The following is a 12,577-nucleotide window of genomic DNA, read 5'->3' on the forward strand; positions in this document are numbered from 1 at the left end:
AACACTATTTTTATTTAAACAATATATAGTAAGTATCAAGTTAAGCAGCGATAAATGTTATACTTATATTCAGAATGAAACCAGGTGCTAAATCTTTTAAGTTATTCAGCTTTCTCTCTGTAGCTTTAGTGTTCTGTGTTGGGAATGTGGCAAAGTATAGGCTGATCATCTTCTGGAGATTGACTCCTTTATCATATTGGTTTCTCACAGATGACTTAATCAGTTTAAGCCACTGTTGCCAATTCTAGTTATCTGAATTGATGCACTGCAGTTACTGAATACTGAGGGAAAGCATGAAACAGAAATTGGCTGGTTTAGACGCACGCATATGAGTGCTCTAATCTTAGTTAAATTTGATCTTTTTAATTCAGAGCAAGATGTATTATATATGGTAGCTAGCTTTTCTGAAAAAGTGGTGTTTTTTCACCAAGTCAAAAAGTTTAAAGGGTAAAAGAAAGAGAATCTGTAGGTTTAAATGTCTCTCCAGATTATTCAAAAAATCTGCTGTAGATATTCAAAAAATCTGTAGGATTCAAAAATCCTCCTACATACCTGTTTCATCAGATCTGTGTTTAGTATCACCAAAGTGATACCCAGTGTTGCATGTGTTATTACTACTGCATTTTATACATGCAACAAAGTAAAATAACAAGCTAATGTAGCAAAATTAAGAACTGTTGTTAACTGGCTTCATTATAAGTCTGAATATGAGTAGTATTTTGGTGTCCAGCTTGAAATCATCAAATGCATCTGCATATCTTTGTTTCCATTAAACTTCGCTGTACATTTAAAACCAGCCACAAAAATTAAGAATTGATAGGTGTCACGAATTCTGCCACTTATATAAGGTATTTGCAAGGCAGTAGATTTTTATACTGTGCTCTGAAAAAAAGAAAGGGAGGGTGGGAAGGCAACCTACAAAATATGTTGAATATATAATCATAGAATCATAGAATAGTTTGGATTGGAAGGGACCTTTAAAGGTCATCTAGTCCAACCCCACTGCCGAGGGCAGGGACATCTTCAACTAGATCAGGTTGCTCAGAGCCCTGTCCAACCTGACCTTGAATGTTTCCAGGAATGGGGCATCTACCACCTCTCTGGGCAACCTGATCCAGGGTTTTACCACCCTCATAGTAAAAAATTTCTTCCTTATATCTAGTCTAAATCTACCCTCTTTTAGTTTAAAACCATTCCCCCTTGTCCTGTCACAATAGGCCCCGCTAAAAAGTTTGTCCCCATCTTTCTCATAAGCCCCCTTTCAGTACTGAAAGGCTGCAATAAGTCTCCCCGAAGCCTTCGCTTCTCCAGAACAATCCCAACTCTCTCAGCCTTTCTTCATAGGAGAGGCGTTCCATCCCCCTGATCATTTTTGTGGCCCTCCTCTGGACCCGCTCCAACAGGTCCATGTCTGTCCTGTGCTGAGTGTTCCAGAGGTGGATGCAGTACTCCAGGTGGGGTCTCACCAGAGCAGAGTAGAGGGGCAGAATCACCTCGCTCGACTTGCTGGCCACTCTTCTTTTGATGCAGCCCAGGATACAGTTGGCCTTCTGGGCTGCAAGTGCACATTGCCGGCTCATGTCCAGCTTTTCGTCCACCAGTACCCCCAAGTCCTTCTTGGCAGGACTGCTCTCAATCCCTTCATCCCCCAGCCTGTATTGATATCAGAGGTTGCCCTGACCCAGGTGCAGGACCTTGCACTTGGCCTTGTTGAACCTCATGAAGTTCACACAGGCCCACTTCTCAAGCTTGTCCAGGTCCCTCTGGATGGCATCCCATCCCTCAGGCGTGTCAACCGCACCACTCAGCTTGGTGACGTCTGCAAACTTGCTGAGGGTGCACTCGATCCCACTGTCTATGTCATTGTTGAAGATACTAAACAGTACCGGTCCCAATACGGACCCCTGCTTGTCACCGATCTGGACATTGAGCCATTGACCACTACCCTCTGGATGTGACCATCCAACCAATTCCCCACCCACTGGACAGTCCACCCATCAAATCCATACCTATCCAGTGTAGAGAGAAAGGTGTTGTGGGGGACCATGTCAAAGGCCTTACAGAAGTCCAGATAGACGACATCGGTAGCCCTTCACATGTCCACTGATGTACTCACTCCGTCATTGGAGGCCACGAGGTTGGTCAGGCAGGACTTTACCTTGATGAAGCCGTGCTGGCTGTCTCGAATCACCTCCCTGTCCTCCAGGTGCCTTAGCATAGCTTCCAGGAGGATCTGTTCCATGATCTTCCCAGGCACAGAGGTGAGACTGACTGGCCTCTAGTTCCCCGGGTCTTCCTTTTTTCCCTTTTTAAAAATGGGGGTTACGTTTCCCCTTTTCCAGTCAGGAGGAACTTCACCGGACTGCCACGACTTCTCAAATATGACGGCTAGTGGCTTAGCAACTTCATCCGTCAGTTTCCTCAGGACCTGCGGATGGATCTCATCGGGTCCCATGGACTTGTGCACCTAGTAATAGAAGTATTATACACTGTAGCTGTAGAGTGAAAAGAGTGTCACTAGGGGAAATTCAATTAACATTGGAATTCTGAGGAAAACATCTGACGTCCAGTATTTAAATTAGCTGTGCACACATCTAAAGTAGTCCTTCTTATTGGAGACTATACTGAATCTTTCTTAATGCAGATTACCATAGGTCTTGGAAAGAAATCTGCAAATAAACATTTTCAGTGTCCGCTAAAAGATGTTTCTCATTTTAGCTGCTAATGATTTTTATCAAGTAGCTTGACACTTAAATTGCTTGTATTGCCTGTCCAAACAACATTAATCCCATCAAATGAAGATAAATATCCCCTGGAGATTGTAAATGTTTTTCAATCCAAAACATAAACAAATGACTGCTGTTCAATTTGATAATTATTATGTGCTTAGATCAAAATGCAAAAATATGTTACTCAGAAATGTTACAGAGAAATTCGAGAATTGTCATGAGATTACACTTCTACTCAATCTAGTTTATTTACAGATTAGTTATAGTTATAGAAAAACACAGAACTGGCAAAAATAGAAAATGATAAATAAAAAATAAATTTCAGCTATCAGTGATCCATGTTCATATTCACTCTATGGGTACTCCTGTATAATTAACACTCAGGACTTGAAATTAGAGAAACTTTATAAATAGGTTACGGTTTGCAGATGACTGTTTTTCCTTCCCCTGATACATGATGGTGTTGGTATCAGGGGAACCAGCCATAAACATGACAGTTATGTCCCAATATTATGATTTTATTTAAGTGTAATCTTAGATACTGCTTATGGATTTATTGCCATGATGCTAGAGCTTTTTCATTTTAAGACATTTATGTTAAAATATCCAAAGAAAAGCTCTTTTATTTCATGCAATATGCAGGGCAAGCAATCAGTTTAAGTGTGATAGATTATTTTTCTGAAAGTCAGAAATTTCATGCCAGTTTATATGCTACTGACTTTCTTATCCTTTTTAAACATCAAATCGGATTCTGTATATGAACAACAGATCAAGCTGTTGAGCACAGATTGTGTCCAGTTCAATGGTACCACTTCACTGAGAATTCCTGCCTTGGTCTTGTTTTGGCTAAAATGGTTTAAAAGCCATCTTATGTTCACCAAATGAGTAAAGATCAATTTGGAAAAAGTATAACAATTAGGCTTCTTAACTTCAACTGTTAACATTCCGTTTTCTAGCAGAATTATCTGATCAAAAGTTGTCAATACTGTTATTCTTCAATAACTTTCACTTTGCAGCTTTAAAGATTAATATCAATGGTGAGCTTACGGTCCATGAAAGATGGACACAAAAGTGTTTTAATATATGGGTAAAGATGTAGTCTCAGCTGAGCAAATGTTAACACTTTCATTGGGATCTTTTAGTTAATATTTGCGAACTAATGTTTTGTTATCAAGCCTTTTAGCAAGACATAATCTTTGTAGATTTTGTTGGCTGAGCTCTAGCACAATAAAGATGCAAAGCTGAGAGCAGTAGAATGCTCAGTTATCCCAGCTTCTTAGGTTGCCCTTCCTAGTTATGGCCAGTATTAGACTAAAAGTGTATAGAAGTAGTGCAGGTTAAAAATGTTTCTGATCAAATTTTTAAGTTTCTAAAATGCAGGATTTTGTAAATTATAGTCTTCATGACTCTGCTGTCACTACAGTAAAAGTAAATTAATGTTCCAATTATTTATGATTGCTGAACAGTTGCATTCTGCTTGTATACTACTGGACATAATTAAGAAACAAACATTTTCTGAATTAAGAGATAGGGTAGATTTTATCCTTTATATTGTTATTTTTGTAGGGTAAGGACTTCAGTACTATTCATATCAAACTGGATGCATAATTTTTCAAACATGGTGCTGAAGATAAGTTGTTATTTTATGGCTGTATGTCAAAACAACATAGATTGCACTATTCTTGAACTTTGCATATTTGTTGTGAACATCTGTAAAATGAAATGTACAAATTAGCATTTATTTCACTTGAGATCTGCAAAACTGAAGTTTATTTGCAAATGCAAATTCTGCCTTACTTGAACAGAATGATCTTGCTCTGAGAATACAGAATACTTTGTGTTTTGAAGTGTTGTTCAGTTTGAGTAATTCTACAGGATCTTTGTGTTTTGGACTGTTTTTAAATTTCTTCTAGTTTTTAAGACACATTAAACTTATTTCTTTACTGTCTTTTCAGGTTAGAGATGACAATAAAAGACAACACCCATGCTTAGTGGAGTTCTCAAAATTGCCAGAGCAGGAAAGAAATTATAACTTGCAAATGTCACTTGAAACACTGAAGTAAGTTGCTAGAACTTTTGAAGATTATAGTGAGAGTTTCCTAAGAAGTTGCAGTTTCCAGAATTATAATTTGACATGTGAGTTACAATTTGACGTGTAGGTGAGGGTAATAATATGAAAATGAGGGAGTGAAATACATTAATGAATTATGTATGTGGTATTGAAAATGGCTTTTATAGTCTTCTTTTTAATATCTATGGAATTTTAGAATTATTGTGGTAGTGCTGATTATGCATCTCAGGCAGTTTTCATCTACTTTGGAAAGAAATAGATCCAAGCTTTGAAAAAAACCTCTTCGCTTCTTATTTGGTTTAATTCAATTTAGTTTAATTACTTTTAATTTTCTTTATTGATAAAGCACACTTTGACAATCAATAGTTATTTTTTGGATGTGACTAACGACAAGCTTTGCTTCAGGACGCCTTGCTGCTGTTTCTGTGTCATCTGTGCGCATTGCCACAAAGCAGTAGTAGGTATTCCCTCCTTTTGTGGATGAGCGGTGTGAATGTCATGGAAGCTCTCCATTTGGGATGCTAGAAAATTTCAGTGGAATCTTAATCTAGTTCAAGTAATCTAGTTATCTGGCTCATAAAGATACAATTCCCCATCTCAGCTTTGTCAATCAAGCAGGTGTGAGTCCTTACTTTGCTGCGAATGCATTGAAAATCTATTAGTGTAAGTAATTTCTTCCATGCGTAGCATTGCATGTAGCCAACACGTTAAAATATTTCTCAAACTGATAAATGCTCAGTGGTATATGTGGTTCTCCATAATGTCACCCCTATTTGCAATGCATTGAAATCTGTTCATTTTTTTTTTCTTGTTAAAATATAGTTGCTTTTTCCTGTTCAGAGCATTAACAAAGGATGACTAGTGCATGTGATATCACTTTTCTGGGAATATTTGTACTATATTATTAAAAAATTTGCCAGGTAAACTGATAGTGCAATACAGTGTTTACACTCATAATATAAGGACTTTATGTCCTCATAGTAGAAAGGTAGATAGAACACTCCTCCTAGAATTTTTTGTAGTGTCCTTCTCTGGTCAGCTTCTCTGTGCTATTTACTGATCCAGCATTCCACATTAAGTAAAAACCTATTTATGACCCTAAGTGTTAAACAGTTTCTGGAGGGATATTTTGGCATTATTTAGAGATAAAGCATTCAGAGATAAATGGAACTCCATTGGAGACAAGAAAATAAGTTCATATTTGTCTTCAGCTACATATTAGAATTTCAAGGAAAGCTTTTGAGACCCCTGTGAACACAACAATGTGCTAAGAATCCAGAATAGCTTCTTCCTTTCCATTTTATGAAACTACAAAAGATGATGTCATTAACTTTCCCTACAGTTGGATCTTCTGCTAGAATAATCTATAATATGACTCAGGCATCATAAAAATCATGCTCTCAGAATTAAATGCACCTTCTAATGTTTCACTAAATATTAAACAAATTTTAGTAGTCCTTACATGATTACTGGTTCAGGACCCAATGCTTTTCTAAATCTAACCCTGACAAAACACAAAATAATTTGGTTTTATAAACATATAAATTTTTATAAATGGATTACTTTTAGTAATTTTATTACTTTTTCTAAATGGATTACTTTTAGTAATTTTATTACTTTTTCTAGATAGAGCCTTTTCATTATACAGATAGTATCCAAAACATAAAGCATTCAGTCTTTCTATGGATTTCAAAATTTGCTTACTGAGCTCAGGCTTCATTTAATTCTTGTATTAGTTCTTGTTTTCTGAAGTATGCAGTTCTAATTTTGCAATATCATGTTGTATTTATCACGTAGACATCTATTGTTCAGGGACTAGAATATGAGTGTCTCACTCAGTTCATTTCTGCAAAGTTGTAAAGGTGGAAAAATGAGTGCACTAATCCATTCTAGTTGATCCATACTGTGATGACTTGAATTGTAAGCTACTTTGACTAGTTCTTTACTAGATGTTTCTAGTCTACTAGCAGTCAACCTCAATGGGGGAGAATGGAGAAGAGGAAAAGAAAATGTTCTTTTAAAACTTCCTCTAGTCAGTTATATGCTATGTTCTTTACAATTTGCGTAAAATTGCATACTGCATACTTGAAGTAATTGCAAGGCATCAAGAATAACTCTCACTCTAATTGTTTTTTTTGTTGGTTTGTTGCCAGTTTTGGTGCCAGCTCTACTGGATGAGAGAGGCAGAAAGCAAGGAAGTTCTGAGTCATATTATCTGACACAACATTTCTTTTCAATATATTGAGATCTCTGTATATTTTTACGTATGATTGAATACTTTTATGAGCTATAAAAATGATACACTATATGAAATGCCAAAATTCAGGAATGAGTTACCTCTGAAAATGTCATGGGATTAAAATATGCTTGCTCATACTGTTTCTGCACATTCTTTTATATATTTTGTAGGTTGATCTTGGGGTTTTTGGTTTTTTTGTTTTTTTTTTTTTAAATGCTTACTATTTTGTGACTGACTTTCCCGTTTCTACGTATTTACTCAGTTATGTGTGATAATTGCATGTATCAATATTACACTGAGGGCTGTATTCAGCCACTTCTAGTTTTCTTGTTTAGCCTTGGAGTGCTTTAGGGGTCTTTCAGGTTCTACCAGTGTGGGTGAGTCTGCCTGAAAAGTAAACGGAAGTGTAATCAAAATCTAACTTTTGGTCCCCAGTTGCCTTTTTATCCTGCTGTGACTCTCTGATTTGAATTTGCTGTGTCTGGGTAGAGATAATGTAGGGTTCAAATTCCTACATTACAAGAAAATTAGGGTTAGCAGGGATTAGCTCCTCTGTACTGCTTTCCACTGTTAGATATGTTTTATTACTTATGCTGGTGATAGCTGCCTAGGAATCAGGTACAATTTAAGCCAACTGAAATTTAGCTGCATGGAGTATTCTTAGCGGATAGTGTGTTTTGCAGGAGGAGGCTACTGCATGTTGATTTCCTCATATCTGATTTTACCGTCTAATTTTAAATTAGGGTTCACAGAGTATAACAGTAGGATTTACTTCATGTAGCTAGCACTAAAAATGTGCTGTAAGAATCTCCTTGAAATGTACGACTCATCTGCCAAGAGAAATACTACTTGAGCAATATTTATGCTCTTTTTTTCCCCCCAGTCAATTCAAAAGCAGTAAATATAGTTAAAGCAAGACTAGAAAATATTGTTTTAAATAGAGACAGAACAAATAAAACCTTTTTTTCCAGCTTTCTTCCACATTGGGAAAATTGGGAATGGCGTCCAAGGTTTACACTTGTGATTTCTTCTGTGTAATCAGTTTCAATCAAAGATAAGGGTGTCACCCTCAGATTTTGAGAAACTTCTGATCTGATTCCAAAGTGGTCTGACTTTTGTCCAGGATTTCTTTTCATTTCAATGTCAATATTTTAGTAATGCGCCTAGGCTAAAGAAACGAAGACTTGATAACCCAGTGTTGAACGTAAGTGCAGGAACAAATAATTGATGAGTTACAGATCAAGTCCTAGAGATGAATGAGACTTAAGATTTATACTGCTGCATAGTGTGACTGTAAGGACAGGAAGAAGTCTGAAGTAATCAGAAATCCGATTAATACTGTCGACCCTGTTGTAAGGTTATATAGAGAGTGTTTGTTTTCTGAAATGAGCTGTATATTGTAGAGTCAAGCCAGAATGAGCTGCCTGGGTCAGTGGCTCTGTGGTAGAAGCCCTGTGGTACATGACACACCCTGTCTAGCTTGAATTTTTTTCTCTGAAGTAGATTAATGTGCAACATCCATACTGAGCATTAAGACGGCAGTTTTGGCCTAATGCTTATCATGCATTCTTCTGCCAGCCTCTCTTCAGTAGCATGTCCTAACAAAGTCCAGATCCAATTAAAATTCTGAATAACAGCCTCTCTTTGTAAAGAAGACACATTCTAAGCATAACAAGTGACATTTCCTGCCTTTTCTCCTTTCATCAGTTTTGAAGTAAATAACATAACATAAAAAGATTTTGCTATAAAGCAGTATGAATGAGTATATAGGCAGTATGAGTAAGTACAAAAAGCAGAAATATGTATTTCAAGGGCAGGGAATTTTTCAACTGGTGCCTCATATAGATGAAATAGCCTGTATGATAGTTCCATTTTGAAGTAGTCCAGTCATATTTTTACTAAAATTTTTAGGAACCTCTCGTGGCATTTTCTTAACACTATCAGAAAGCTTATTACATATACAAAAAGGCTGGTGTTGATCTTTCCATATTATATTGCTGTCATCCCCATAGGTCTCACTTGTTGCCATTTATATACCCAGCAGCAATTCTGAATATAGAAACATTGGCAGTAATTTATCTCTGATTTCTGTGTCCCAGAACCCTGCTGGCATTAGGCTGCCATGTTGGAATTGCTGATGAACATGCTGAAGAAAAAGTGAAAAAAATGAAACTTCCAAAGAAGTAAGTTGAAATTCAAATACATCTTTTTGTTAGGCGGTGTGAGTTAAGCGAACTGTATTTTAACAATTTGATATTTATATTGCTAGTTTTATTGGTACTTGGGTATACATATATGCATATGAATTTTCAGAAATTTACACATACCTTCATCCACACCTTTTCTTTCAGATGTTTACAGGCCGATGTGTAGATAAAGTTTAGGTTTTCTGTGATTCATTGAAATGCCTAGCATTCACTGTTACATAGTTCTTTTGTGCATGGAGTGTACTGCAGAAACTTGATAAAGAATTTTTACAGCAAACTTGTCAATATATTTTGCTGTGCTGCAAATATTTAAAGGTAACCCTTTTGAAAATCCTAGAATGGCCATCTAGTGACTTGGAGTGGAGAGAACTGGTGTAGCTGCCTGACTTTTTCCTGAGTGATGGATTGGCAACAGCCATTGGTAGGGCTGGGCTCAGGCTGGTATGGTATAGTGGCCCTCACTACCGCAGCTCTGAAACCAGCTCTCGTGGCTCAGCCAAGGTGCCCTGGCTTCTTCCTTCTACCACTGTGCCCCCCAGTTTGGGAATGAAGAATTTGGGAACTTTAACGCAGTTGAAAGTAATGGAACTGTATTTGGTGATAAGCATACGACAGCCCTATGGCCCAACATACATTTGAGCCCATAAGTTTGTCTACATTAGTATAAAATTCAGTGGGATAAAGGGGGATTATAATGTGTATAAAACCAGAAAGGTAAAGGTCACAGTTTCAGTATGAGAGAACTTCCATGTGTTCTGTTATTCCTGAATTTAAATTAGTAATTTAATCTCCTTGGTTATGACTAAGAGCAATAGTAAGTGCTAGTTACTGAGTTGCTACCATCAGTAGTAAATCATAGCTCTTTGCAGGGTTGTGCTCTGTGCAGAAATAGATGTTCCTCTGCTATTGCATATCTCCATTATTCACAGCAGCCTTTTCTCTTGTAAAACAACTCACGTAGACTGCTGAAAATCTTTAATCAAGAGAGCAAAGTATGAACTAAGATCACTTGAAAACATATCTACCACTTTTTCTGTAACTTCAGGTGGTGGCACAAATAAAAATTCCATTATGCTTCTTATAAGAAGCATAATCAGTGCCAGATCAATATGGTAGTGATAATGTGCTGTGGAAGCAGTCAAATTTTCAGCTTGAAAATTATTCCACATTACTTTACCTACTTCTTAAAAAAAATTATTAATATAGGGCCAGCAGAGATACTGAGCAAGATAAGACCAGTAAGATACTGATGAGCAGACGACTGGGCAGGAGCTGGGTTTTCAGCTACCTGTTTCAACTAATAACACCAGTTTGCAGCTAAAGACAGTTCTCCAACATGAATTTGTACACACAATATGCTTTCGTTATTTTGCTTAGTATCCAATGATACTTATCCTTGATGAGTATTCATCTGCAGCCTGAAATAAGGTATACACATCCTCTGTGACAAAATCATGAGCACCCTTTGAGATCCCTGGTTCTTTGACCCTGCTCTTATATCGAAATAGCTGTGGCTATCGTAGCTTTTATATGCACAACGTAACACTTGTGCAGGGGAGTGTGACAGGAAAGAACGCGGTAATTGCTGGCCTGACAAACATGTTAATTCTGATGATTCACTGTTTCCATTACTGACTGGTTTTACTCATCTCACTGAAGCGACTTCACAGCTACCTGAGGAGATGTAACCGTGAAGGCAGTTAGCTAGCGCGTGGGAGATAGCAGCACAACTGCCAACTGCTTGCTTAATTCTGTAATAAAAATTTGCTGATTGGTAACTATATGAATGGTTGATTTTGGATTGATGTTCTTGAATTGTTGTTTTCACACTAAAACTTTTTTTTTTTTAATGTGGTGATTTTGAAGGGCGGTCCAACCTCATGTTTATAGATGATAATCCACCTTAAATACTTGCTTGTTTTCAATTATTGTTTTCAAACAATAATTTGTTTAGATGGGGTTTAGAATAGTTATCACAGAACAGAATTAATTAAGATTTGTGAAGTATTTGAATATTTTAGGATATAAATGGGGATAAATACTGTTTCTTTTTCTGGATTTCTCTCTGTCAGTCCAAATAAACAAAATACAAGAAAATGCCAGAGTTGTTTAAAAAATAATTAGACAATTATCTAAATTAGCCATTCTTTAAACACCCCAGCATGTATAATTTCAGTGAGAGAATGATGATGTTTATTTTCCACAGGCCCCTTTTGTTATGACCAAAATAGCTCTTTGTTTTGTCAAAGAGGAGAAATACTCAGGGATATTCAGGTCCACCAGCTCCAGCCTGGTCTCTCCTGGGGCCACAGGAAAGCACCAGCTCTGGCACCTGGAGCGCCTCTGCCCGCCCCCGCCTCTGGCCTTGATTTCTGCAAGCTGTTTTTCACACTTTTTTCCTCAGTCTTCTCTGCCTGTGCAGCGTTTTGCCCTTTCTTAAAAATGTTTTCCCAGAGGTGCCACAAGCGTGGCTGAGGGCTCAGCTGTGCCCTGCGGCGGGTCCCTTTTGGAGCTGGCTCTGTCCAGCACGGGGCAGCTCCGGCCTCTTCTCACAGAGGCTGCCCTGCAGCCCCCCCACTAGCACCTGGGCACAGACACCCAGTACAGCCCCTGTCTGTCTGCCCCCTGCTTTGCTCTTCCTGCTCCCCTTCCTCTGCACATTCCCTCATCAGCTGAGGTAAGGAAGGCAACATCCACCACCATGGTGATGCCACATAGTGTCGTAGGTTGTCGTTGTAAATTTAGTAAGTCCTGATGTGCTGCATCCATCACCATATGCATTACATCCTTTATTGAAGAAGGTTTGGTCGTAAGTAAAGTGGGAGACGACTATAATTAATTCAATGGGCACAACTTCAAAAAGTAAACAACACTTCGTTCTTAGGAACGCTATAAATAGTGAGGAAGCTGTCTCTCTGTTCTTAAGTTATGCTTAAATTTTAAACGTTCGCTCCTGTGATTTGAAGGATAGTTGAAGTATGAAGTATTATAAAGACAAACTTTTATTAGGCAGACTGCATATGTGATCCTGAGTAAGCTATTTGACCTGCTCTCTCTCACATCTCTGTATGTAATAGGAAGAATATATTTTCTTGCTTCAGTAGGAGGTAGATAGAATTTAAATAAGTATTGTGAAGGGCTCAGAGGTAACAATAATAGTGTTCGTATAAGTATTTACATAAGCAACATCTTAATCTACTACTTCAAATATGTCAAAGTACTAAAATACTTTAAAAACATTTTTAGTTCAGACCATTTTGGGTAGCTTTCATTACCAGCTACTTCATCCCATCAAGATGCAATTAGCTTGAAACAAAATCAAATGTCAGTG

The 12,577-nt window shown here is 37.5% G+C and overlaps 1 protein-coding gene across 1 annotated transcript in view; it reads left to right on the plus strand.

The window, feature by feature from the left end:
- RYR2 (ryanodine receptor 2) overlaps window positions 1–12,577 on the plus strand; it is a 445,326-nt gene that overhangs the window by 246,922 nt on the left and 185,827 nt on the right. Inside the window, exons 22-23 of the mRNA XM_075147916.1 lie at window positions 4,685–4,788; window positions 9,139–9,222. Of these exons, the coding sequence (XP_075004017.1) occupies window positions 4,685–4,788; window positions 9,139–9,222 (188 nt within the window). The remainder of the gene's footprint in view (window positions 1–4,684; window positions 4,789–9,138; window positions 9,223–12,577) is intronic.

The sequence above is a fragment of the Calonectris borealis genome, chromosome 3 (genome assembly GCF_964195595.1).
Source record: "Calonectris borealis chromosome 3, bCalBor7.hap1.2, whole genome shotgun sequence".
Lineage (NCBI taxonomy): Eukaryota > Metazoa > Chordata > Aves > Procellariiformes > Procellariidae > Calonectris > Calonectris borealis.